This window comes from Astyanax mexicanus, chromosome 20 (genome assembly GCF_023375975.1).
Source record: "Astyanax mexicanus isolate ESR-SI-001 chromosome 20, AstMex3_surface, whole genome shotgun sequence".
Taxonomy (NCBI): domain Eukaryota; kingdom Metazoa; phylum Chordata; class Actinopteri; order Characiformes; family Acestrorhamphidae; genus Astyanax; species Astyanax mexicanus.
Window position 1 is genome coordinate 30,073,506 of NC_064427.1, and position 27,582 is coordinate 30,101,087.

The following is a 27,582-nucleotide window of genomic DNA, read 5'->3' on the forward strand; positions in this document are numbered from 1 at the left end:
GTTATTATAAAGGAGACATAATTAGTAAGTACTTCTCTGGGAGATATGTAAGTCTCAGTAATTATTGTGGAGTTAATAGTGAACTACTATAATCATTAGTTCAGTACTATCTACTGAGTAATTATTCAGTACTCCCTGGTAGTTAATAGAAAATATTTAGGTTTTAATGCAGCACTAATAATTAGTTACTGCTTAGTTACCTATTAACTATGGAACAGTATTATAAAGTGTTACCAGAACATGCAACCAGTGGCTTCACGTATTTTAAATACACAGTCTAGTGCTCTTCATTTCAACAGGACAACGCTCGTCGACATACTGCTGTCGTCTGAAGAGCTTGCCTTGAAGCTACTTGGAAGATATTTGGATTTAAAAAAATGTGTGGGTTGCTGCTATTGAACCGCAAAAACTGGGACCGCAGGAACTGTGTTTCTTGACAATATTCCAAGATACACGGGCTATATTATAATTATTGCAGGACACCATTAGAAACCTCTACAACTCCAAAGCTGCATTTTGCATTAAACATGCATTACACTGTAATTATTTTTATTTGTAGCTCTATAAATATACCCAAGAGTTGCTCATATCAGGCAATTTTTAATAATTTTGAGTTGTTCCTGGTATCAATTCATTGTATCTTTTTTTATTCTAAATATGATCCAGCACTTCCTTCTTGGTGTAACTATTTTTTTTTTTTTTTGCAACAATAATTTCTTTGACAATAAACATTAAGATCATTATGGTTATTGCATGATCTACTCCAACAGAGCTCCAGTCTCTTGCTGGAGGAATGTGAAAGAGGTGTAGAAGTAGAAGAATATAGATGAGCTCAGGGAGATAGTGGGGTGTAAAAACAGAAGAGAGAAGTGTGAAGATGTAAGATTTGAGGTTGGAGGATAAAAAAAGGCCCATATTTCTCAGAAAGTTCAATTACTTCATTACTCCATTTTCAAAGCCAACAAGCAACCCATGTACTGCATGTGGAGCGAGCTTATATAAGCAGCAAAGCACTGGATCTTCTTCTGATTCCAATAATGATTATTTTTACAATTCTTCTCCTCCAATCTGTGCAAATTTCACAGCCAAATTTGGCCGGCCGAGTCTTGTTGACTAAGCTGACCTCTCCTCTTCGCAGCGGCTAAGTGGGAAGCACAAATCCCTCCGTTTCTGAAGGATGAGTCTTCTTCTTTTTTCTTCTTCTTTCCAAAAGTTACTGTTTGCCTGATGTCTGACAAGTCTGACAGGTATCAATGAAATCAATCCGAAGCTAGAGTCTGAATTTTTCAGCCGTCTATCCACTCCAGCTCTTTTTCTAAGAGAGAACAGGGTACTTGGCATGGGTTTTCTTCCTCTAACAGGGTGTGTGTGTGGGTGTGTGCCAGAAAAGCTTCTTACATTGACTTATAGAAGCAATAGCTCTGAATATATCAATGCAAAATGTCAAAATGTACTCTATACCTGGCAACAGACTAAACAAAATGAACACTATACTAGTGCTGTTATTGCCAACTACAGTAGGTATGCTTTGTACACTGTCATAGGACGAGGCGAGGAAACCATGGACCCGCCCCAACAAAGCGACACGTCCCTGCTCAGGATGCTCAACTGAGCTAATGCGTTCCATTCAGGCTGTTTCACCTACACGGAAAAAAGTGTCACAACCACGTCATTGATTTAAAGTGCATTTTTATGTTGGTCTAATGTAAAAAAAGATTATTTAAGGTTCAAACCTGTTTTTTTTCTCAGTTTAACTGAAAGCAAATCCATTTCCTATTAAAACAACTTAAAATAAATAATTTAACTCAAATAATATTTTTTACTTCTTTTCAGAGGTTATATGATATCACATCAGATCACTCCTCCTGGAGTTCTTTTGTCAGTCAGTCTCACACTCAATTCCCATTGGCTCCCGTCACCACTATTACGCGTGAAGGGCGTGATCTTCCTCACCATCATTGTAAAGTTGTTACTTTCAGGGCATCTTTTCTTAGCTACTGATGGAAGGTTTGTATAATGGCTTAATGCTTGTTTTCAGTGTAGTAGGTTGTAAGAACAACTTTTTTTTTTTTTTTTTTTTTTTTTGGAGTGCTGCAGGATTCATAATTGTTCTGGAGTTCTTTTGTCAGTCAGTCTCACACTCAATCCCCATTGGCTCCCGTCACCACTATTACACGTAAAGGGCGTGACCTCCCTCACCGTCATTGTGAAGTTGTTTCTCTCAGAGTATCTTCTCTTAACTGCTGATAGAAGGTTTGAATAATAGCTTGATGCTTGTTTGTAGTGTTGTAGGCTGTAAGAGCAAGTTTTTTTTGTTTTGAGTGCTGCAGGGTTCATAATTGTATTACTACACAGTAATGCTGTTTTACTGTGGTCAATTAAGAAATTAAAGACTGATTCGACTCTTTGAATGTTTTTCAACTTAAAAATTTACTTGAAATTTGAGTATTATGTCATTTTGAATTATTCTAACCTAATTTAACAGGTTTTATGTTTGTGACTATATAAAATATAGAAATACATAATGTGTTTTGGCTGAAAAGAAAATTGTAGAAAGTTTATAAAATGAACAGAATCTAACAGAATTAAATTTATTTAATTAGTTCATTCAAAAGTAAAACTATACATGGCTGTAATAGAAATTAAAAGATTTTTCCAGATTTGAAAAAAAAAAACAGTGTAAAAATGATATTTATTATAAATCTTTGTTTTAAAGAACTTTTTGGTACTTGGGTTAAATAATATATTGATTGATTTTAAATCAAAATGTTAGATCACTAAATCTCACTAAATCGTAAATATAAGTTGAAAAAAAAAAACCTGAATATATTTAGGTGTAACAAATTGGAGTAATATTTTTAGGTTGGTCCAAAATATCCTTTTTAGTGTAACACAATGCATAAGGTCCTACAACCAATGGCCCTACATTTTCTGAATGCACTCTTCAGTGCACTAATTCAAAAGGACAATGCTTGTTCACATACTACTGCGGTCATATCAAGAGCTTCCCTTGAATAGACAGAAACTATTCCACGGCCAGCTGCATCCATACACTTAGCCTGATTGAAAATGTGTGGGATACAGGGGCGTTGCTATCAAACTACAGCTTCAGCCCCACCCAAGTAAAAGGTTATGACAGGACAGATTACATTTTGTTTTGACACAATTACCACTATACTCCTAGACGAAATGCAATCCTGTGCATTTTGGTTTGCTTCTAAACATTTCCAGCACCACACAGTAGAATACAATGCAGTTGAGCCGAATTCTGACAGAAATCAGCGCTTTTAATTTTATATACACATCCACTCACACACTCTCTAAAAAAGTGATTTTGTGTTTCAGGCAGGAGCAATAAGATTATCAAGTTGAGTGAACTTACTGGCCAGAGCAACTCAATAACATGAGTTTAAAGAACTTCAATCTGAAAACTTAAAAATGCTTCTTAAGCCAATGAAAAAAAAATGGGATTTCAACCAACTTTTAGTTCCTGCATGTGTCAATGCTCTTTCTACGGTGTTCATACAGCTTTCCCATAAGGCTCTTAGCAGCATATATTTGCATATTCGGTGTGGCCTCTCCCTTACGTACCATCTTTGTGTTGTATGTTGCCCAAAGCTACCATATCCTGGGCATGTCCTAGTGAAATAAATGTGCTGGTTGCCAGGCCTCAGTGTTGTAGGCTGTAAAAGCAAGTTAACTTCTGAGCTTCTATGTCATACTGCAACATGTCTTTATGCAGTCAGTATTAGGACTTTATATATATATATATATATATATATATATATGTGTGTGTGTGTGTGTATATATATATATGAAGTAAGATAAATGATTTAAGATCATGATTCTTTTTAAAACTATGAAGCCAATTTAGATATTGTTCTGTGAACAATAATTATCATCTAGCAGTGACTCAGTTACGTTAAATAAACTCAAAACGTTATATACAGTATAGCTTGACTAAGTTGAGTTAGGGCAATTAATATTTTTTTTCAGTGAAAAATGGGAAACAAATTGAAATAAATATATAGTATAAATATTTAGTATCAATAAAATATATCTTCCTTTCAAGTAGCATTGCAACCAGTAATTTTCTTCTGGGTGAAACCATTTTTGCAACCAACTCTTTGATAATGAACGTATATATATATATATATATAATAATTTTACAGGATCAATCGCAATAAGGCTTGCACTTATCTCATTTCCAAGAAACGCATAGCATTACAAAAGAAACGCTCAGAGAAACTGAGAAGCTAAACTCCTGAAACTCCTCAATGTTCTGGTAAGATAACCGTCAGCACAGCCAATACCTGCCAGGGTATGCAGACGTCTGGCAACGAGGAGGAGAGAGACGTAAACAAAGAAACACATCAAAGTTATTGCCACACCGCGCTCTGACCTTGAAGGCTTTCAAAAAGCCTGCTGGAAAACAACAACAGCACAGCTTTAAAGGTGCAGATGAATTTGAATGTTAGGATGCAGTGGCTTACCTTCAGAGAACCTTCCTCCTGCTCTAAATCGATGCAGGGAAAGAGCAAGTAATGCTACATGCAGCTACACCACACTAACAAGTGTGGTACGGCATTGCTGGAGTTGGAGCAGAACGGTGGTAGATGTAGCAATGGGGTGCTATGAGGAACTCTTTTTATTCACTCTTAGTTTTTTTTTATAGCCCTCAGGCTGGGTCTGGACCATTATACCTTCAATTGAAGCCCAACAAATCCATGCAAGTAGCACTGAACTGTTACTTACAGAGTCAACAACTCTTTTTTTGTGTGTAAGATCAACTTTTTGGCATATTTTGTGAATTGTTTCAGTCTGTACTGCAACATTTATAAGTTAAATGCCATTTCCATTGGCTAATACGACCATCTATTTGCATACTGGGTGTCACCCACACCTTTACTCACCATTCTTGTGTAGTTATTTCCCCTTAGGATACTTTTCCTACCTTATGAGCTCACATTTACAGTAGTAATGGGATTTTCAGCTCTATTTTGCAATGCAGCTCTAATGGCTCTTCTTACTGTGGAGAGCCGGCTCTTTCGGCTCCCAAACGGCTCCCCGTATATACTTTTTACATTATTAATTAATTAATTAATTAATAGCTTAAACCTAATTTCATAAATTTTTGTTTCATTATTGATATTTTTAAGCACTAGTGATGAGTAAAAATGCTGCATAACAATGCTTTATAAATAAAACTTTTATTATAACCAATTATTAAATTATCACAAAATAGCACCACTTCCACAAAAATAACTTAAAATATTAAACAGTTATAAATACAATCACCCACCACAATACGAAAAAGTATTAAAGCAGCTTCATGACAAAAAAGGTGCCACAATACAAATATCAAATACAGTGCTTTTAAATTAAAGTCTAAAACTATGAAGGATAAAAAAGACCATGTGAACAACACCAGTTTTGAACCACTAGAGATGGAGAACTCACTGTATTAAATACAAATACTCACCACAGTACGAAAAAGTATTAAAGCAGCTTCATATCAAAAAGGCACCATAACACAAGTGGGTTCCCACTCCTGCCCTGCTTCTAAACCCATACATTACCCAGTGCCCATCCCAAACGTTTTTTCTTTTTCAAACTTAAGCTGAGGGTGGGGTCAGCAAAAATGTGGGGGATTCCATTGGCTCATATGACCATTTATTTGCATACTTGGTGTCGCGCACACTTTTACTCACCATCCATGTGTAGTTATTTCCCCAGGATACCTTTACCTACCATAATAATTTTCTTTGTTAGTACGAAAGGTTGAAGATTACATGAGCAAGTTACTTTTTCGGTTACTGCGGAAAGTGACCTTATGCTTACTAAAGGCTATAGCAGTCATTTGCTATTATTTATATAAAGCTGTTTTGGAGAACTTCTATTGGTCCATTTATATATTTTTTATAGTGTAAGAAACAGTTTGTTGTTTCAAATTATGTAGCAAACTAAAAAACTACAAAAATTAAAAGTACATTTTTTTCTTTGAGCAATGACAATTATATGGTTGCTGTAAAGAATAATTACAGTAATACAATGTAATATAATTTACCGTTAATTAACACAGTTAATAACAGATTTCCCCATCTATGCCTATACCTTTATTCCGTTACAGGCAGTTTTTGTGCCATTAACTTATTGTAAAATTTACAGGAAACCGGACGGACGGACAGACAGACAAACAGACAGACAGACAGACAGATAGATAGTTAGTTAGTGCTGGGCAGTATGTTCCATAAACAATGTAAATGAATTTCTCAAACTTGTTCTATTGCACAAGTAAGACACAAGTTTAACATAAATTTACTATATGTTATTCATGAAGCCATTAGAGGCATTACAGTATTAAAATCAGCCACAATTCCCTTCTTTCTCCTATCAAAAAATACATTCAAATTATCCTTCAAGCTACAGAATTAATATATTTAAAAGGACTTTAGTTACTGCTCTATTTTACTGAAATAAAAACACTCATACAGTAGAAACAGCAGCAGGGGGTGTTCTGATTTCTCTGCAGGACAAAGCTAAACCAGCTTTGACTCTCTTCTCTGACGGTGCTGTTGTGCACGGCACTCCACAGCGCCCTCTAGCGGTGTGGTGGTATGAGAGAAATGCATACCGGTTCAACTTCCCCCCGCGGTATACCGAATGAACCTGTATACTGCCCAGCACTAATAGACAGACAGACAGACAGACAGACAGATAGATAGAATGCCTCTTTTAAAAGAGTAAAAGCAGTTTTCTCAGACAGAGAGAGAGAGAGGGAGATAATACACTGTTAGAATACCAGTGGCGTGCAGTGAATATAGTGGGTACTCCTTCTGCAACCACCTCCCACACCCCCACACCCCCACACCCCGCCGCCAGCCGACCAACACATAGATAAATATTACAATAACTACATATTCTCTCTCTTGACTTAGTTATATTAACTTACTACAAATCAACAGCCCACAAATACAGCTACAAACTACAAAAGTATACAATAGATCACACACAACAATCAATGCTTAATTTGCCTACAAGTACAACCGTTCAACAAATATCACTCATTTGTATGTCTACAGTACAGCAGAGCAGCCAAACCATTAAGTACACACAAAAACTCACCAGTTTGGTGGCCTGTTATTGTGATTTAGTGATTTAGTAGGACAACTTTTAAAAAGGCTTTTTAATATAATATGACACAATATCTGTCTCATTTGCAGCTGCAATTCAGTGATAGTTCGCTAACTATTAAACTAATCCAGCATGAGCGCCGTTTATGACTAAACATCGCATAACACCTTCAGCACAGCGCTGAGAAGGGGTTACACAGCTATGGCTCCGCCCCGTAGTGAAAATCATGAATCTGATTGGTTAGACTTGCTTCGACTTTGCTAATAGATTCATTATACTTCACCCTTCTCAAAATCAGGAGAAGGGGCATGCAGTCACGTGGAGGCAGAAGCCATTTTAAAAAGCTTTGATTGGTTAAAACCGCTGTCAGTCAGATAAGAGTCCTGTAGCAACTATAAAACACAGACTAATGCTTTGAATTAGTTGCTGTTTTTTTTATTTTACTTAATTTATAAAATAAAGATATATATCTTAAATATATACATATATTTATTGTCACCCCTTCTCTGAAGGGTTAGAAGTGCCTCACTGCACACCACTGTAGAATACACTCTTAAAAAATAGCAAAAAAGACAAAAGGGTTTTTGAAGCAACTCCATAGAAGAGACACTTTTCGTTTTGCCAAAGAACCGTTCAATTGAGTTTTCACAATTGATTTTTTCCAAGAACAATCAATCCACTGAACCCAAAGAACCCTTTCTGTCACCTTAATACTGTGTTTAGGACAGTAGAGATGGTCCTTTGCTTCATCCGACAGTAAACCGCAGCTTCACTGCTGCTGCTGTCGTCTCTCTGCAGTCCAGCAGATGGCAGGCTGGCTACAGTCACACGGCAGGCGTTATGAACTCGGACTGGTGCCGCTGTGAGGACACAGCTCACGGATCTGCAAGCTAAACACTTGCTTAAGGAAGCTGAGGGAGGAAAACGCAGTGTTAATGAGAAGCAGCAGCAAAGGGTGTAGGGATAGCAAAGACTTGGCCAAGGGTCATGGAATAGCAATGTGTAAACTGATCATAAAGTGTTACCTAAGGGGACAGCTTGGGAATGCCCACACCACAACTGTATAAATTGTGAGGTGTTAACATGTGAGTGAAATTAAACAATTGCCAGAGTGCTTATGGCAAGGATGCCAGATGGATGGGACTTTCAATCCATTTACAAAAGTTGCGTCTTTCCTATTGGTCCCTGACATTCCTTTTATGCATAATGGGTGTGTGTTCTTCCACCCACTAGCTCACCATAATTGTGAACTCTTGCCTACTAGGCCTACTTTATCTTGGTGCACTGGTAGGACACACGCTATTGGTTCCTAATGGTCTAGCAGCCTGAACAGCTACTACTACGACTAGGAGCTGGATGTTTTGAATCCTGGTTTTGCAGCTTGCCATCAGCTGCTGGAGCCCTGAGAATGTATTGAAACTGAGTTGAGGCACTTTCCGCCAAATGTGCAATGATGCTACTTGGTAATGCTGCATCAGCAGCAGTTCAAAAAAAGACAGTGGCTGACTTCACATATATCAGAGGAGGCATGTGCTAGTCTTCACCCTCCTTGTGTTGTGGCATCACCAGTGATATGGGAAGTCCTAATGAGTGTGTTGAGTAACTGGCCGTGTAAATTGGGGAGAAAATGGATATAAAAATTAGAAATAAAATAAATTAAATCTAGAAATTTTGAGTTTTGTTAACTTTTTCATTTTTAAGTGTATGTTTTTGATGTAGTTTCTTTTCTCTAGGATAAAACAGAACATTGGAGAACACTCTGTCTTGATCAGTAATCACAAGCTACGAACCGCCAGCCACTAGAAGAACACCTGCAACTGAACCTAACAGGGAGAACAGGTGCTCCTAGACCGGCCGCCTGCTAACAGGGTTAGCATTAAGGGCTCAGTAAAAAAAAAAAAAGCTCAATGCTCTGCTGCTCTGCTCAGCATCCTGAGCAGAAAAGCCTGAGCCGTACGTCTTTTTTTTTTTTCTACAGCAGGAACGGCCTGTGCCTATAATCACCTGGCTCTTTTAGCCTAACTGCGCAGTTTAAAAGGGAAAATGGAAAACATGGAGCAGCCACTGCAGGCGCTGCGCCATTAACTCAATTACCGCACATGCTGTTTCCCAATAAGCCCCAATCACTAGTGTACCATCTGACAAGAGCGAGCGCTTTGCATTCCTGATAAACAAGCCTGCATCCAGAGAAACGGCACAATTTTATTCCATCTGTATCCTCCTCGTCTCTCTCTCTCTCTCTATCTCCGTCAAAATTAAAAATGTAAAAGATAAAAATATGTTTGAGAGCTTTATTATTTAGCTCTGAAAACCGAAAGCTTGCTAAGGCATCGAGTTCCTTCTTCCCACTGAGGAAGATAAAAAAAATCAGCTCTATTGTTTGATACTATCTGTTTAATTGTGCATCTGGAGAGCATCACCAGAGGAGGGTTTGGATGGGGGGCTAGAGAGTGGTGGTGGTGGTGGTGTGGTTGGTGGAGGAGGGATGTACGGAGGGTATTAGACAATTTAGCATAATTTGCTTAAGTAAATTAATCAAATCAGCACCTGAATACAAATTAAACAAATAGTGGTGGTGGCAAGCGAAGGGTTTTTTAAGGGCCAACAGGGACATTAATCTGTTTTCTAGTGCTACTACTGGTAATTACAGACAATGGGCCCATTTGCCTCCTTAACCTTGCTCTATACACACACACACAAACACACACACACACACACACACACACACAAGCAGACAAACACACAAAGAGAGAAGGAAATGAAAATCAAACTGTCTCTTGTGGAGAAAAACACTGATATGGACAATATTTATTGAGCTATAAATAATTAAGCAGTGTATAATGCATGTATAACGCAACAGCCAGAGTTGTAGATGTTCCTAATGGTGTCCTGCCAAAATCCATGCACTTTAAATATTCCTGTAGTTCCTGATATTTTTTTTTGTTCATAGCACACCCAAAAGCGTCCCACTCATTTTCAATCAGAGAAAGGTCTGGCGATACGACCAGCTTGGAACAGCATCTGTGTCTTCAGGAACGCTTTTAAACCAGCGGGAGTATATGGATGGGCATTGTCTTGTTGGAACAGTGCAGCAGAGTGTGCATCCAAAAAAATGTACCTTTAAAAAAGATATTAAAAAAACATTATTGACATACTAAAATTGGGCTATCAGAGTGCCTATAATGAAGACCAAAGGTGATCAAGCATCTTAAGAACCCCATATTGTGGCTATAAGTACTAAACTAAATAGATAAATAAGTGTAACACACATTTTAAAGGGGTAAACTTTACGATTTTTGACTAAAGCTAAAAATCTACATTTTATTCACATTTTAATTGTTTATTTCAAATCCATTGAGGTAGAACTGCACAAATTATTTCACTGGGTCAATGGATGGACTGTATAACAGGAAAGAATTTAATGCAGGTTAATATAAATAAACTGCAGTGTGAGATTGCAGTGTTTTTGAATATACATTACCCGTCAAAAGTTTGGACACACCTTAAATTCAGTGTTTTTTTCGTTATTTACGTAAAAATATATCGTCGCCGTCCAATGAAAAACACTTATCTCCAAAACAGCAACTTTACAAGAAAGAAAAAAAAACCTTCTAAACATTTTAATGGAAGTCAGTGTAAAAAGAGTTTATTTCAGGTCCTTTTGAAGAGTTTTTATTGGTCCGTTCATCAAAAAAAAATTGGTATAGTGTAAGGTACAGTTTGTCTGTTCATATTATTTAGTAAACTAAAAATCGACAAAAATGGAGATAAGTGTTTTTCATTGGACAGCAACGCTACAAAAAGTACAAACAAAAAGTGTTAAAGAAACCAGGATATGTTATATATTTTACATTATCCAAATTAGGCATCTCCTGCTTAGATGGCAGCTTTGGACATCTCAACATTTTCTCAGTCAGCTTTATAAGGTAGCAGCATAAAATGGCTTTCAGTTAACAGCTGTGCTGAACTTCTCAAGAGTTAATTACTTGAATTTCTTGCCTTTTAATGTGTTTGAGAGCATCAGTTGTAAATTTGTGAAGAGGTAGAGTTGGTATACAGTGAACAGCTTGATTAAATAAAGTAAATACAAAAAAATGCTTTAATAAATCAGTTTTCTTAAAGTTTCAAAGTTCTTACTTTTTTTTTTCAAAACTTTGAAAGTGTCTTCAAGAGCAGTTGGAAAGACCATCAAAAACATTATGATAAAACTGGCTCTCATCAGGAACGCCCCAGGAAAGGAAGAGCAAGAGTTACAATGAAGGGAAAAAAAACAACTTTTGTCTGGTACTTTTCTATTTTGTTTGTTTTTGTAAATGTTTGAAATACTGTCAAAATGTACACAGCAGAAAGTCAAGTGTTGAAAGAACTCCCACAGAGGTGAAATCAATATTTTCAAAATAGTTAAACATTTAACACCTTGCCAGAGTTCCTTTTTAACTCACATTTGTATTTTTGTATATTGTAACTCCCTATATTGTTACACTCACACTGAAAAGAGTTCAAAAATGTTAGAAAATTAGAAGATTATTCAGTTGATATAATTCTTTATTATTGAACCATTATTCAGACAAGGTTATCTTGAGTTTTTGTTTCCTAGTACAGAAGAGAACAGAACATTCCTGCTCACATGCAGGCGGTATATTTTTCCATTGCTTGGGAAAAACTCTTTACTGTTACAATTTACAGAACAAACGTCTGTAGTTTCTTCTTAAAGCTTATAATACGTTGGATAAGCAAACAACCAATAAATGATAAGTGAGGAGTGCAATTAATGAGTTTAAATTAAATTAATTACATTTGGGAACACTTAACCTGATAAGATCAGACCAACTCAAAAACAATTATTTTAAATACACTGTAAACCCATACGTTGTTTGAACTCAAATTATTTAAGTCTGTTGTACATAAAATTGGATATTTCTAAACAGCACTTAACTATTTTGAGTTAGTTGAACATTTGTGGGCACCTATTCAAACATTCAAACTGAGATCTTTGAGTTGAACCAACTTATAATAACTGAGTTTAATCTGTTGCCATTGGCAGCTTATTTTCTATTGGCTTCTGTCACACTCTATTTGCATACTGGGTGTTTCCAACAGTTTCTGACACTCACCATCAGTGTGTAGTGATTCCCCCTGCTGGGCTACCTTACAAATAAATCAACTTCCCCTTTAGCTGTAATAACTTGATGTTTTAATTTATGCTAAGTCAAGTTTTCATTCCCCATTACTTAAAAAAAAATAATCTAACCGGCTGCCTTAAAAAAGTTTAGTAAACTCAACTTATCTGGTCTTACAGTATAACAAAAAAAAAAAAATTACATCAACTTCCCCTTTAGTTGTAATAGCCTGATGTTCTAAGTTCTAACCAGCGAAAGCATGTGGTGGTAAGTATTTTTATCATTAAACAATCTGCTTGAATGTTAAAAAAACAATAGCAGTAAATAGCAGTTAAAGCACAGCAATTGGAAGTTAAAATATAACAATTACCTGTAAAACTATAAAAATACTGTTTATAGTCACATATATGACCATCATTTTAACAGTAAAGAAAAAAATGGATCATAGAAACCTATGCCACTTGTTCTTGAAAATGTTTTATGGGGTGGTCTGAACAAACACTGCCTGAAAGGTCCAAATTATTATGTGGAATAATAGTTAATTAAAAACTATTTAATTTATGATTGTTTTACTTTTTTACATCAAATAATTAAAAGTAACTATGTAACTTTTACTCAAAGTACATTTAAAATTGAGTATTTTTTTATATTTACTCGAGTAGATTTTTAGGTGGAGAATTTTAGCAAAGTAAAGGTACTTTTACTTAATTACAATTTTTCAGTACTTTTTCCACCTCTGTTGAAATATCACGCACCCCTACTTTTTTATAAACAAATAAAGGCCACTGTGGGAGTGAGAGTACAAAGCCACTTTTTCCACCATGTTTTCTCATGTATGTCCATCTGGCCTTTGGTGCCGGCGACGCTTGAACAAATCCATAGCCTATTGATTTCATTTAGAGAAATGAATAAGCCCAGGGATATGCAACAGCTGGCCTCTTTATGGATGCCTTCTAATGATTTCATTAGGTTTTAGTGAGGTTTCATTACAGATAGTGGACCTTTTCTTTTTCCTTCACTTTTTTTCCCCCTCTTCATGCCCTTCTGTCCTTAATCAGCGCTATCGATTTGGTGCGTGAGACATTTTAATCTCATGAAAGAGGGATGCGTGACTGCTCCCTGTCACAGCCCAGCAAGCCCACAACGAATGCAAACCAGAGAAAGGGGCTGATGAGAAAAGGGCAGTGGGTAATGACAAAATAACACCATGGCAGGGAGAAAGAAGAAAAGAGAAAGAAAGAAAGAGAAAGAGAGAGATACAGAGAGAAACAAAAGTCAAAGCCTTTACATGAAGTCAAATACAGCTAATGTAAAGTTAATGTTTTCATGTGTGAACAGTAGGGGTGTGTAAAAATATCAAAATACTGAAGTATTGCAATATTATAGCTTATACAGCTCTGGAAAAGAAATGATTGATTTTACCAAATTGAAAACCTCTGGAATAAAATCAAGAGGAAGATGGATGATCACAAGCCATCAAACCAATCAGAACTGCTTGAATTTTCGCACCAGGAGTGGCTTAAATTTATCCAAAAGCAGTGTGTAAGACTGGTGAAGGAGAACATGCCAAGATGCATAAAAACCAATGGAAAAAGTGTGAGACTGAGTGATCTGATGTGATGTCATATATCCTCTGAAATGTAACAAGTAACAAAAAAATATATATATTGTTTGAGTTAAATTATTTATTTAAAGTTGTTTTAATAGGAAATGGATTTGCTTTCAGTCAAACGTAGAAAAACAGGTTTGAACCAGAAATCATAATTTTTCATTACACCAACATAAAAATGCAATTTAAATGAATGACATGGTTGTGAAACTTTTTTTTCAGTGTATATTTGTGCCCACAAATGTTCAGATAACTCAAAATAGTTGATTAATGTTTAGAAATATCCAATTGTATGTAAAACAGGCCTAATTTAGTTGAGTTGAAACAACTTAAAGGTTATCAGTGTAGATGTATAGGACCCATTCCACATGATGCTGCACTGTAATCCCACAATTAGTTTGAAATCAGTTAAGTCTGTTTTAAGTAAAATGGGATGTTTCCAAATATTACTATAACTTATTTTAAATTTGGTGAACATGTGTGGGCACATAAATACATTCAAACTGAGATCTTTGAGTTGAATCAACTTAGAATAACTGAGTTTAGTCTGTTGCCATTAACAGCTTCTTTTCCATTGGCTTCTAGCACAATCTATTTGCATACTGGGTGTGTCCAACAGTTTCTGACAGACACTCACCATCAGTGTGAAGGGATTCTCCCTGGCCTACCTTAGGTAAACTTGTAGATCATATATTATGTTTAATTCCTTGTTGTATATGGTGTAGACTATAAATGTAATGTTTGAAGCTGTTGACTTAATTGTTCTGGCTCAGTGCTATACTATTCCCTATTGTTTATGTTGATTTCACGTCTGTCTTTTGTTTAAATGTTATTGAAGGGAAAACTCAATATACATTTATTTCATTCACTTGACCATAACATTCCAAGTAGAATTATTATGCAAAGCAATTGATATAACAAGAAAAAAAGCAATAAAATGTGCTTATGTAGTTACAATTTAGGCATAATGACTAATCTATTTAATTAAAGTTTTCAGTAAACATAAGCCAAAACTATTAAGGCAACCGTTCCTCAAATAATTTAAGTAAATTCAACTTACTCAGGCTTACATTGTGATGATTTGTGGATTTCTTAGTCCAGCAGTGACACTAAGATGTTTAAAAACTCCAGCAGCACTGCTGTGTCTTATCCACATGTGCCAGCAATGTCTGTGGTGGTCCTGTAGGGTCCTCATCATTAAAACCAGGGCGACTGCCGGATATCTGCACTAGTGAAATCTGTTTTAAGTGATGTTTACATTTACTCGTGTCTTCAGTAAGTGAGATAAAGGCTTAAAAAGGTTCAAGTGAGGTGACTGTCTGCGTTTTGCTCAGAAAAACTGAGCAGTTGCTTTAGCAGCATGTCTGGGGTCGTCCTCCTGCTGCTAGGTGAAGCACCAACCGCTGAGTTGGAGGCATTTGGTTGGATGTGAGCAGTTAAGAGGCTTCAGCACACACAAGAAATTATCCTGCTGTTTCCATCGGCAGCCGTCATTTAGAAAACTCTACCCTGCGATCTCCGCTCTTGACAGTGAGCAGCTGCTTGCGTCCTGCGCTCAACCTTCTGAGATTAGTCTTGTGTGCTCATTATGGAAGTCTGACACATGGATGTCTACATTTCAGAATGTGCCTTTGACCTGAACGACTTTAAAAGGCTTCTTCAGTTATAAATTGCTTTAAATACAGCTCTGAAAAAAAAAATAAGAGATCACTTTTAAAAATTATGATTTTCTTTGATTTTACCAAATTGAAAACCTCTGGAATATAATCAAGAGGAAGATGGATGATCACAAGCCATCAAACCAAACTGAACTGCTTGAATTTTTGCACCAGGAGTGACGGCATAAAGTTATCCAAAAGCAGTGTGTAAGACTGGTGGAGGAGAACATGCCGAGATGCATGAAAACTGTGATTAAAAACCAGGGTTATTGCACCAAATATTTTTTTTTTTGAACTCTTAGAACTTTATGAATATGAAAGCTAGGCAGAATTCGGAGAATCCTGACATTTAAAACGAGGCATTAATAACTTAAAAAGTGCTCAAAACGTTTATTAAAAAACACTGTTTACATCCTGTGCCGCTAGCTTTCAGCTCTGTGTGCCGCCATCATTGTACTGACAGTGACAAACATTATTATTGGGGCAAAATATGCCCCGATATAGCCGTTGTACAGAGTGCTGGGTAAAAAGCACAAAATAACTGTATCTCAGAAAGCTGTAGGAGAGTGAAGGAAGGCTATTTAACAAAGGTAAGTACTTTTTATCATGTTTTACTACACCCAAACTCATTTTTATACCAAAGCTCTTCATATATATACATTAATATATATCTTTTTTTTTTCAACAAATTTAACAGATAAAAAAACAATACTGACAGCATAACACTGCCGCAACAGAAAAACAAACTCTGTAGATCCAAACCAACATACCATAAACGTTAAAAAACTCAAAACAAAGGTAACTTGCTCTTACAGCCTACAACACTGAGGCTTGTCAATTAACACGTATATATTACGCTTACACATGCTTAGGAAAAGGTAGCTTTGGGCAACACAAAGATAGTAAGTAAGGGAAAAGCCACACACAGTATGCAAATATATGGTGCCAGGACCCTATGGGAAAGCTATATAAACCAACACTGTAGAAAAAAAGCATTGGCACAGGTGTAGTAACTAAAATATTGTTAAAATCACTTTTTTTTTTATTTCGCTCAACAAACATTTTTAGGTTTTCAGGTAAGTTTAAGTTTAAGTTTAAAGGAATCCAAGGGTAATCTGTTCTTCTTATTAAGTGATAATGACAGTGATTTAGTGTTTTAATCAGGAGAAATAATATTATCAAGTTATAATATATTTATAAATAAAAGGAGTTCAGAGAACTTCAACCTGAAAACTTAGAAATGCTTGTTGAGCCAATGAAAAAAGGGGATTTCAACCAACTTTTAGTTACTACAGGTATCAATGCTTTTTTTCTACAGTATTGGTTCATACAGCTTTTCCTATAGGCTACTGGCACCATATATTTGCATATTGGGTGTGGCCTCTCCCTTACTTACCATCTTTGTGTTTTCTGTTGCCCAAAGCTACCTTATCCTAGGCCTGTATTAGTGTAACATGTGTGTTAATTGTCAGGCTTCTGTGTTGTAGGCTGTAAGAGCAAGTTACCTTGATTCTGTGTTTGAAATGCTCACAGTATGTTGGCTTGGCTACGTACCAAACAGTCGATTCAGGATTATCTAAAGTTCTAGATGTGTTTCAGCCTGATTTGTTCTCATTTTTAGCTTCATCATGTCATACTTCACTGCCACTGACACGCCTTTGATCCACATGGCATCACCACCTGGAGTGATGGATAGGCATCACTGGCAGTTGTGACACCAGTAAGCTGATTTGAATGATCCTCACTAGGATGCATTCCAGTGTAAAACGTGGAGATCTAAGATTACTGACATGTTTTGAACCGTTTCCCTTTTAAGTGTCTCGATAACTTTTAGCTTTAAACATCAGCTGAAAAATTCCATCCAAAACCAACAAAAAAAAAAAAAAAAACTGAACGGTCAACACACAGTCAAGACACGACGCAGTTTAAGCCAAGTGTGTTGAGGGCTCTCAGGCAGTTCCCGACAAGCGGGATGAGCTCTGAAGAAAGAGAGGAGGGAGAGACTGCCTGAGTTTGAGGATCCTCTGAACTCAAATAGCAAACTAAATCAATCCATTTCCTTTATCATTCCTAAAGGCCCTGGGTCACAACCCTCCTCCACATCAAAGCAGGGCTAAATAAATATGCTCTAGACTGCATGACTACATGCCTAAGCCTGATAGGACTGTGGAGAAGAACCAGAGCCAAAGATTGTTAAAGAGAAATTCTCAAATACCAGAGTAGATTCTCAAATACAAAAGCGAAAGAAAAATGACTGAATAACAGTAATCAACGGGATAAAAAAAAAAACATTTTTTTATAATGGGATTAGCTATAAACTACAAAAGTTTAAAGAGACTAACACCTAATAAATTCCAATTTTAACCTTTCATATTGCAAGTTCATTCATTTAGATTGCATACTCATCAATGCTTATTGCTCTCTTACACCCTGCTAACAGCAGGGTCTATTTTCACACCTTGTGTCAGAGTTGTTTAAATACAGTAGCAACGGTTCTTGTAAATATATCTTGCGCCATTTGTGCGCCACTGATTGAATAAAACCTAGACACGTTCATTGCTATCTTGGCAGTAAATTGTCAACACAGGCAATTGTGGCCTGTGCCTGTGCCTGTTGGGAGCTATGCAAACTTTTACATAAACAATAAACAGAATGAACAATCGTGAACGAGCAGGTCAGTTTTCTCTACTGAAAAGTGTTGGACACATCCAGGTAGATGCACCCCTGAAATAGCAATGCACCAAAATCAGAGGGCATGGCAAGCTGATTGTTTTTTTGCACGTTATACCCAAAACACACCCATGAATAATAAAAAAAGAAGAATGAGTACATGCCATTTGTGCCTTTTTGAGCTGCGCAAGGTGTACTTTTCCTGTCATTACGATAGCAAAGACACGCTAACTTGCACTAAATCAAACTGAACAGTACAAATGGGTGATGGCTTGCCTATAGATCACTAAAATAAGGCCCTATATCAATATCTACATTACCTTAGTATAAGTCTTAGTAGATAGCTAATGTCTCTGCCTTACAGTACGTACAGTAATTGTAGAATGTGAAAACATATTTTTGGTGAAAATTTACCAATTTGCAAGTGCCAAATAAATTTAGCATCACAACTAAGGTGTGCTATCATAGCTTAGTTAACCGGAAGTCTAAATATTTTGCCACACATTTGTGTAGCAGATGTAAAGCATCAAATTAATTGACTAACCTCGGTACATGATGTACTGTAAACAAGAGTACAGGTCCAAAACTAACAACAAAATATACTAACGAGGAGGGAAAAACACAAAGAAATTTCTGAAACAGAAAACACTAAGACTTATGAAAATGTTGGCAATACTTCGCCAACTTTCTATACTTAAAAGCTTAATAACGATTATGACGATATGAACCAGTATTCCGGTGACAAAAGGAACAAGAAAACAAAGATTGTGATTGGATGACAACTAGACAACTAGTATCCATAACATTTTTTTGTGGAGGATTATTACCCTGCATCCTCATAGTTGGACATTTCTGCTTCTTTGCACCACGACAGCTTTTGGCCTCATATGGAGACACTGCCTCTACCATCTATTGGTCACATTACATTACATTACATTACATTACATTACATTTGGCAGACGCTTTTGTCCAAAGCGACTTACAATATTGAAGTGCAAATAATAGAAGAGGTTAAGTACAAAAATAATAGAAGTTAAAAATAAAGCATCTATAGATAGGGCCTTAAGGAGGTCAGAGGGAAATAATGGGATAGAGGAGTAGAGAAGAGGAAGAAGGAGATGAGGTTAGAATTAGTTAGTTTGTTAGAGGTGTTAGGAGAGTAAGGGCTCTTTGAAGAGCTCTATCTTCAGGAGTTTATTAAAGATAGCGAGAGATTCTCCTGATCTGGTAGTGGAAGGTAGTTTGTTCCACCATTAGGGAACTCTGTATGAGAACAGTCTGGATTGCTTTGTGTGAATGTTTGGCAAAGCGAGGCGACGTTCATTGGAGGAGCGCAGCGGCCGGGAGGTAGCGTAAGCCTTCAGGAGCGAGTGCAGGTAGGAAGGAGCTGTTCTGTCATCACCTTGTAGGCGATTGTAAGCACTTTGAATTTGATGCGAGCAGCAACCGGAAGCCAGTGGAGCTCAATGAGCAGCGGAGTGACATGTGATCGTTTTGGTTGGTTGAAGACCAAACGTGCTGCTGCATTCTGAATCATCTGTAGTGGTTTTACTACACAGGCCGGGAGGCCAGTTAATACGGCATTGCAGTAGTCGAGGCGTGAGATTACCACAGCTTGTACAAGGAGTTGGGTGGCCTGTTGCGTCAGAAACGGTCGAATTTTTCCGATGTTGTAAAGCACAAAGCGGCAGGATCGAGCAACTGAGGCCACATGGTGCGTGAAGAGAAGCTGGTCATCAACCATGACACCCAGGTTCCCAGCAACCTTTGTCGGTGAGAGAGCGAGAGAGTCGATGGTTATGGCAAAGTTGTGTTGAATAGAAGGTTTTGCTGGTATGACCAGAAGTTCAGTCTTTGAGAAGTTTAGTTGGAGGTGATGTTCCTTCATCCATGCGGATATGTCTGAGAGACACTGTGATATTCGTGCAGAGATTGAGTGATCATCTGGTGAGAACGACAGGTATAGCTGAGTGTCGTCAGTAAAGCAGTGGTAGGAAAAACCATGTGAGCGGATAACCCGACCTAGAGAGGTGGTGTATATTGTGAAGAGAAGAGGTCCCAGTACCGAACCCTGGGGAACCCCAGTGGGTAACGAGTGGGCTGGGGACAGCCGTCCTTGCCATGACACCCTGAACGAGCGCCCAGTGAGGTACGATCTGAACCATGACAGCGCATTGTCTGAGATCCCCATGTTCGAGAGTATAGTTAGGAGGAAGTCATGGTTGACTGTGTCGAAGGCGGCCGAGAGGTCCAGCAGAATGAGCACTGAGGTCTGTCCTGCAGCTCTAGCAGTTTTTAACGCTTCTGTCACATGATGACAGGAATCCCAGTCAAAGGTTTCTACAGCCAGTCCAGACATTAACATGGGCCAGGTTTATTTACTTATTGTAGAATTTTTTTTTTGTTGTCTTTGGACTGATTGGGTATTTTTTACATGTTAAATAGATTGATTCCATATGAGGAGTTTTTTTTTTTTTTTTGCAAAAATAACTTTTTGTATAAAGGCAAAGTTTAGTTTTTATACTTGTTAGGTCTTACTAATCCCCCCCAAAAAAGGGTAAATTAAAAATGCACAAGTCTGGGTCTCAGGAGGATATAATTATATAACCAATGCTAAAAGCCTAAATTTAAGTCAAATAAATACTAGGCTAGACTAGATGAGTAAAAGCAGACTTTGTCTCAGAATTATAGAGTTTTTCTTACCTGAATCCACTTGTCGGGAACAGCCATGGCCAATCGATAGTCAAATCCCAGTCCGCCCTCTTGGATCGGCCTGCATAATCCTGGCATCCCTGAAACGTCCTGTTTAAAATGTAAAAAAAAAAACCACACAACGCAAAAAGACACAGAACGGGTGGATGAGCAGGAAAGGAAGAAATTCGACAGGATGTAAAAAGGAGAGCAAATTCTCCAGCCAAGATCTCAGTGCTCAGTATAAAATAAAAAAAGGCAGCAAAGAAGCAGCAATTTTCTGACTCTGTGTGTGTGCGGCACATTGCCCTATTGATTAATCACATGGGCAGATGGGCAGAAATTGCACCAATTTGAACATTAGGAGAGAAACTGCTCCAACGGCTGCTTTCATTACGAGCAGCATGGCTTTGGGGCAAGTCAGGAGAGGTAATGGTGAGAGAGGGTGGGAGAAGAGCAGAGGGAGAGGAAGACGAGTGAGGGGAGGGAGAGAGTAAGAGTAGGGGAAAGAAAGAAAGAAAGAAAGAACAGAGAGAGAGAGAAAAAAAAAAGATGGAGAAAAAAAACGGAGCGCGAGTGGGAGCGCCGAAGGCAGAGCTGGAGGGAGGTGCAGGATGGTGCTCCTGGAGAGCTCCCTGTTCTCCTCGCTAACCGCTAGCACCTAATTACCCAATTATCATCCTTGTTCCATTAACTTCACCATTCCACCTCCATTTCTCGGGGTATTAATGCTTTAAATAAAGGTGCTGGGAGACGGAGACAGTGAAAGAGGAAGAGGTGAATCAAATGAATTTTCCATTTTGGAAAAAAAAGAAAAAAGATTGAGTGTGTGGGGGGGGGGGGGGTGAAGTGGAACAGTAATTGGCGGGAGAGAAGGAGGGGAAGAGGTTAGAGAGGCTCTGTAGAGGAAAGAGGGCAGAAAGAGTTCCAGCCAGAAATGAAGAACTTCTCTCCTCCAGCAGGAAACGAGAACAAGAAATATCACGGGATGGCATCGCATATCAATGGACATCATTTACAGTACCAGGCAAAAGGAAAAAAAAATAACCTTCTTATTCAATGTCTTTTCTTTCGTCCACATAATTCCATACGTGTTGGTTAATTGTTTTAATATGTCTTTAATATTAAGAAAATAAATCATAAATCAATTAAAGAAATAAAGAAAAACATTGAATAACAAGGACTATCCAAACTTTTGACTGGTACTGTATATGAGCACTAATGATTAGTATCTAGTGATTCTTATCTGTTTTCTACGGTTAACCAAGTGCCTAAGAAACCGAGTGTGCAAGCAAACAGCATGCTTGAGAATGATTCACGCTGTTTTAATGCAGTGCTGCCTGAGGGTCCAAAGATCATCAGCATCCAATACGGTTAGGACAGTTGGCCGTGTCCCTTACATGTAGGAATTTCTTCAAGTTCTCTGAATCTTTTAAAGACATAAAAAAAAAAAAAAATATATATATATATATATATATATATATATATATATATATATATATTATGGCAAGCCAAACAGGAAATATATAATAAAAGCTGATATATATATAATGAAAGTCGATATATATATAATGAACTCTGATATATATATATAATGAAAGCCGATATATATATAATGAAAGTCATATATATATAATGAAAGCCGATATATATATATAATGAAAGCGATATATATATAATGAAAGCCGATATATATATAATAAAAGCGATATATATATAATGAAAGCTGATATATATATAATGAAAGCCGATATATATATAATGAACTCCGATATATATATAATAAAAGCGATATATATATAATGAAAGCCGATATATATATAATAAAAGCGATATATATATATAATGAAAGCCGATATATATATAATGAACTCTGATATATATATAATGAAAGCCGATATATATATAATGAAAGCCGATATATATATAATGAACTCTGATATATATATAATGAACTCTGATATATATATAATGAAAGCCGGTATATATATAATGAAAGCGATATATATATAATGAAAGCTGTTAAGACCCTTTAAGAGGTAAACGGGTTGTCCGAGATGTCAGCCTGAGAGACTGAAGGTGGCGTTGTGGTTCAGCCGGCCGCAGCTCCTCGCCGGTCGCGCTGCACCTCCGTGGAGAGAATGCGCCGCGGCAGGCAGCGCGGCGCATTCTCTCCACAGAGGACCGGCGCGACCGGCCTCGGACTGGCTTTAAAGTGTCAGGGGGCGAAGGTGGAAAAAAAGCTCCGGCCCGCGAGCTGCTTTCCCCGAGCCGGGGACGGTCTACCAGCGTTCATTATATATATATCAGCTTTCATTATATATATATCAGCTTTCATTATATATATATCGCTTTTATTATATATATATCGCTTTTATTATATATATATCAGCTTTCATTATATATATATCAGCTTTCATTATATATATATCAGCTTTCATTATATATATATCAGCTTTCATTATATATATATCAGCTTTCATTATATATATATATCGCTTTTATTATATATATATCAGCTTTCATTATATATATATCAGCGTTCATTATATATATATATCAGCTTTCATTATATATATATCAGCTTTCATTATATATATATCAGCTTTCATTATATATATATCGCTTTTATTATATATATATCAGCTTTCATTATATATATATATATCAGCGTTCATTATATATATATCAGCTTTCATTATATATATATCAGCTTTCATTATATATATATCAGCTTTCATTATATATATATATCGCTTTTATTATATATATATCGCTTTCATTATATATATCGGCTTTCATTATATATATATCAGAGTTTATTATATATATATCAGCGTTCATTATATATATATCAGCTTTCATTATATATATATCAGAGTTCATTATATATATATCAGCATTCATTATATATATATCAGCTTTCATTATATATATATCAGAGTTCATTATATATATATCAGTGCTATCCTTACTTCCTTTTCCTGATGATTTAATTTCCTGTTCCTATTTTTCCCCCCAAGCTAGCTGCTGTTGTTAAAAAAATAATTAATAATTAGTTTCCCAAATCCCTATATTTCCCTATATAGGGAAATATAGGGATTTGGGAAACTAATTATTAATTATTTTTTCCGTATATATATAGGGAAATATAGGGATTTGGGAAACTAATTATTAATTATTTTTTAATTAATTAAATCTCATTTTAAATATTTATTTAACATTTTAAGCAATTATTTCTTTATTCATTTATTTATATGATATTGTTACAAATAACACTCCATAAGTTTTTTTTAACAACAGCAGCTAGCTTGGGGGGAAAAATAGGAACAGGAAATTAAATCATCAGGAAAAGGAAGTAAGGATAGCACTGATATATATATAATGAACTCTGATATATATATAATGAAAGCTGATATATATATAATAAACTCTGATATATATATAATGAAAGCCGATATATATATAATGAAAGCGATATATATATAATGAAAGCGATATATATATAATGAAAGCTGATATATATATAATGAAAGCTGATATATATATATAATGAAAGCTGATATATATATATAATGAAAGCTGATATATATATAATGAACGCTGATATATATATAATGAAAGCTGATATGTATATAATGAAAGCGATATATATATAATAAAAGCGATATATATATAATGAAAGCGATATATATATAATGAAAGCTGATATATATATATAATGAAAGCTGATATATATATAATGAACGCTGATATATATATAATGAAAGTAATATATATATAATAAAAGCGATATATATATAATGAAAGCTGATATATATATAATGAAAGCTGATATGTATATAATGAACGCTGGTAGACCGTCCCCGGCTCGGGGAAAGCAGCTCGCGGGCCGGAGCTTTTTTTCCACCTTCGCCCCCTGACACTTTAAAGCCAGTCCGAGGCCGGTCGCGCCGGTCCTCTGTGGACAGAATCCACGGAGGTGCAGCGCGACCGGCGAGGAGCTGCGGCCGGCTGAACCACAACGCCACCTTCAGTCTCTCAGGCTGACATCTCGGACCACCCGTTTACCTCTTAAAGGGTCTTAACAGCTTTCATTATATATATATCGCTTTCATTATATATATACCGGCTTTCATTATATATATATCAGAGTTCATTATATATATATCAGAGTTCATTATATATATATCGGCTTTCATTATATATATATCGGCTTTCATTATATATATATCAGAGTTCATTATATATATATATCGGCTTTCATTATATATATATCGCTTTTATTATATATATATATCGGCTTTCATTATATATATATCGCTTTTATTATATATATATCGGAGTTCATTATATATATATCGGCTTTCATTATATATATATATCGCTTTTATTATAAATATATCGGCTTTCATTATATATATATCGCTTTTATTATATATATATCGGAGTTCATTATATATATATCGGCTTTCATTATATATATATCAGCTTTCATTATATATATATCGCTTTTATTATATATATATCGGCTTTCATTATATATATATCGCTTTCATTATATATATATCGGCTTTCATTATATATATATCGCTTTCATTATATATATATCGGCTTTCATTATATATATATCGCTTTCATTATATATATATCGGCTTTCATTATATATATATCAGAGTTCATTATATATATATCGACTTTCATTATATATATATCAGCTTTTATTATATATTTCCTGTTTGGCTTGCCATAATATATATATATATATATATATATATATATATATATATATATATATATTTCTATATTTATTTATTTATTTATTTATTATTTTCACATTTTTCCCATTTTCTCCCCAACTTACACGGCCTATTACCCAACCCACTCACTAGGAGTGCCCCAACACACCAGGAAGTAAGCCACCGCTTCTTTTCGAGCTGCTGCTGATCCAACATTGCAGAGCAGCGTCACAGCGCGCTCGGAGGAAAGTGCAGCAGCTCGGTTCTACTACATCAGCTCACAGACGCCCTGTGTTGCAGACATCACCCTCGGAGTGATGTGGGGAGAGAGCGCCATTTACCCACCGGAGGAAGCAGGGCCAATTTTGCTCCCTCTGAGCAGTTTGATGCAGCGTGATGGTAAAGCTGCATGAGCTGGGGGTTCAATCCTGCAACCTCCCGCTCATAGTGGCAGCGCTTTAGACCGCTGAACCACTCGGCGCCCTAAGATATATATATATATATATATTTAATTGTTTAATAACAAGAGGCTAGTGAAAGCTCATCGTAAATTCATACAGTTTTTAGGCATTTCTTATTCTTTTTCTAGGCAATTCTAAAGGATTTCAAAAGTGAAGTAAAGTCCAGAACAGGGCATATCATAACAGAACCAGATTCAACCCCTCAAAGTTTAGCTCCTTTTTTATGTCTATCTTTGCTAAAGTGTGCAAAAAACATCATCTGGATGCTTGCTTTCTTTTTGATTTGCACATGTTCTTTTTTAGTTTGTTGAGTCCCACTTTGTTGATGTTGTTCGGTGCTGTTTGCTTCACTGTGTATAGTTGCAAATTTACAAATTATATACACATTTATTGTTTATTTGAGATGGGCCTTTGTTTTTGTATTTCATAATTTATTTCTGTATAAATAAAGCCATATAAATAATACATATTTCATGTAATGTATGTTTTTTTGGGAATAAATTAATTAAATCAACCAAAAAAATCTAAGGAGCCGCTTGGGAGCCGAAAGAGCCGGCTCTTCTCAGTGAGCTGAGCCAGAAGAACTGGCTCCATAGAAAGAGCCAGAATTCCCATCACTAGGTCACTAGTGATTTAAATGTGTTTTTATTTGCATTCTACACAGCGCCCCAACTTATTTTTTGGAATTGGGGTGATAGAAGTGAAAACTACAGTATTAAAATCCTACAAACAGAAAGTCCACAGAGTTTGTTTGATGGGAAAAATGCTGCAACTCATCCTGGCTAATAGACAGGAAAGAAAACAGCCAAATCAGCAACTATCGCAGCCTCAGTGCACTGTGGTTGTTAAGCGTATGCTTAGCTGTAAGCAGTGAACTTTTGGATGCATTTCTTTAATGTGTGTCTGCTTTGTGTGTATATGTGTGTGTGTGTGTGTCTGTAAAGAGAGTGTATGCTTTGCTCTGCAGTCTCTTCAGATGGTGCAGCCTTTATTTTAGTCTAGCGGGCTATGTATAATTGCATCGTTTGGTTGCGATGCTCGCCACGTATCAGTTCTCGTGTGTTTGCTGGCCGTGCACATTCTGTACCGTTTGAAATGTTTTGTGCACTTGCTCGGGGAAACTGCCTGCAGAAGAAAACATCTCCAGCCCACTTGCTGGATGTCCAAGAACACACGTAGACAAATAAAAGAAAGTGCGGTTTAAAACCAAGTGCGGTTCCCAAGCCATCTGCTCTATCTGCAGCGGATAGCCTAAAGCTGACAGAGTGGATGGGCCAAAGCCCATTACCTCGGCTATGGTGATGCAGTCCGGGTAGAGCTTGTGCAGGATATAATTGGACAGCATCAGATGCACCACAGCATCTTCATCTACTTGCATGCCAAAGTATTCGCAGTAACTCCCTGAAAATGACACACCTGGGGAAAAAAGAAGATACAAATAAACAGATACTGTATATCGGTTATATTTAAATAAAATCTCAGACATCTCAGTAAATGTAT

At 36.4% G+C, this 27,582-nt stretch overlaps 1 protein-coding gene across 1 annotated transcript in view; it reads right to left on the reverse strand.

The window, feature by feature from the left end:
- Positions 1-27,582, reverse strand: part of gbe1a (glucan (1,4-alpha-), branching enzyme 1a) — a 209,579-nt gene that overhangs the window by 94,646 nt on the left and 87,351 nt on the right. The window contains exons 9-10 of the mRNA XM_022680724.2: positions 27,371-27,498; positions 20,895-20,993 (exon numbers count right to left, since the gene is read on the reverse strand). Coding sequence (XP_022536445.2) covers positions 20,895-20,993; positions 27,371-27,498 — 227 coding nt within the window. The remainder of the gene's footprint in view (positions 1-20,894; positions 20,994-27,370; positions 27,499-27,582) is intronic.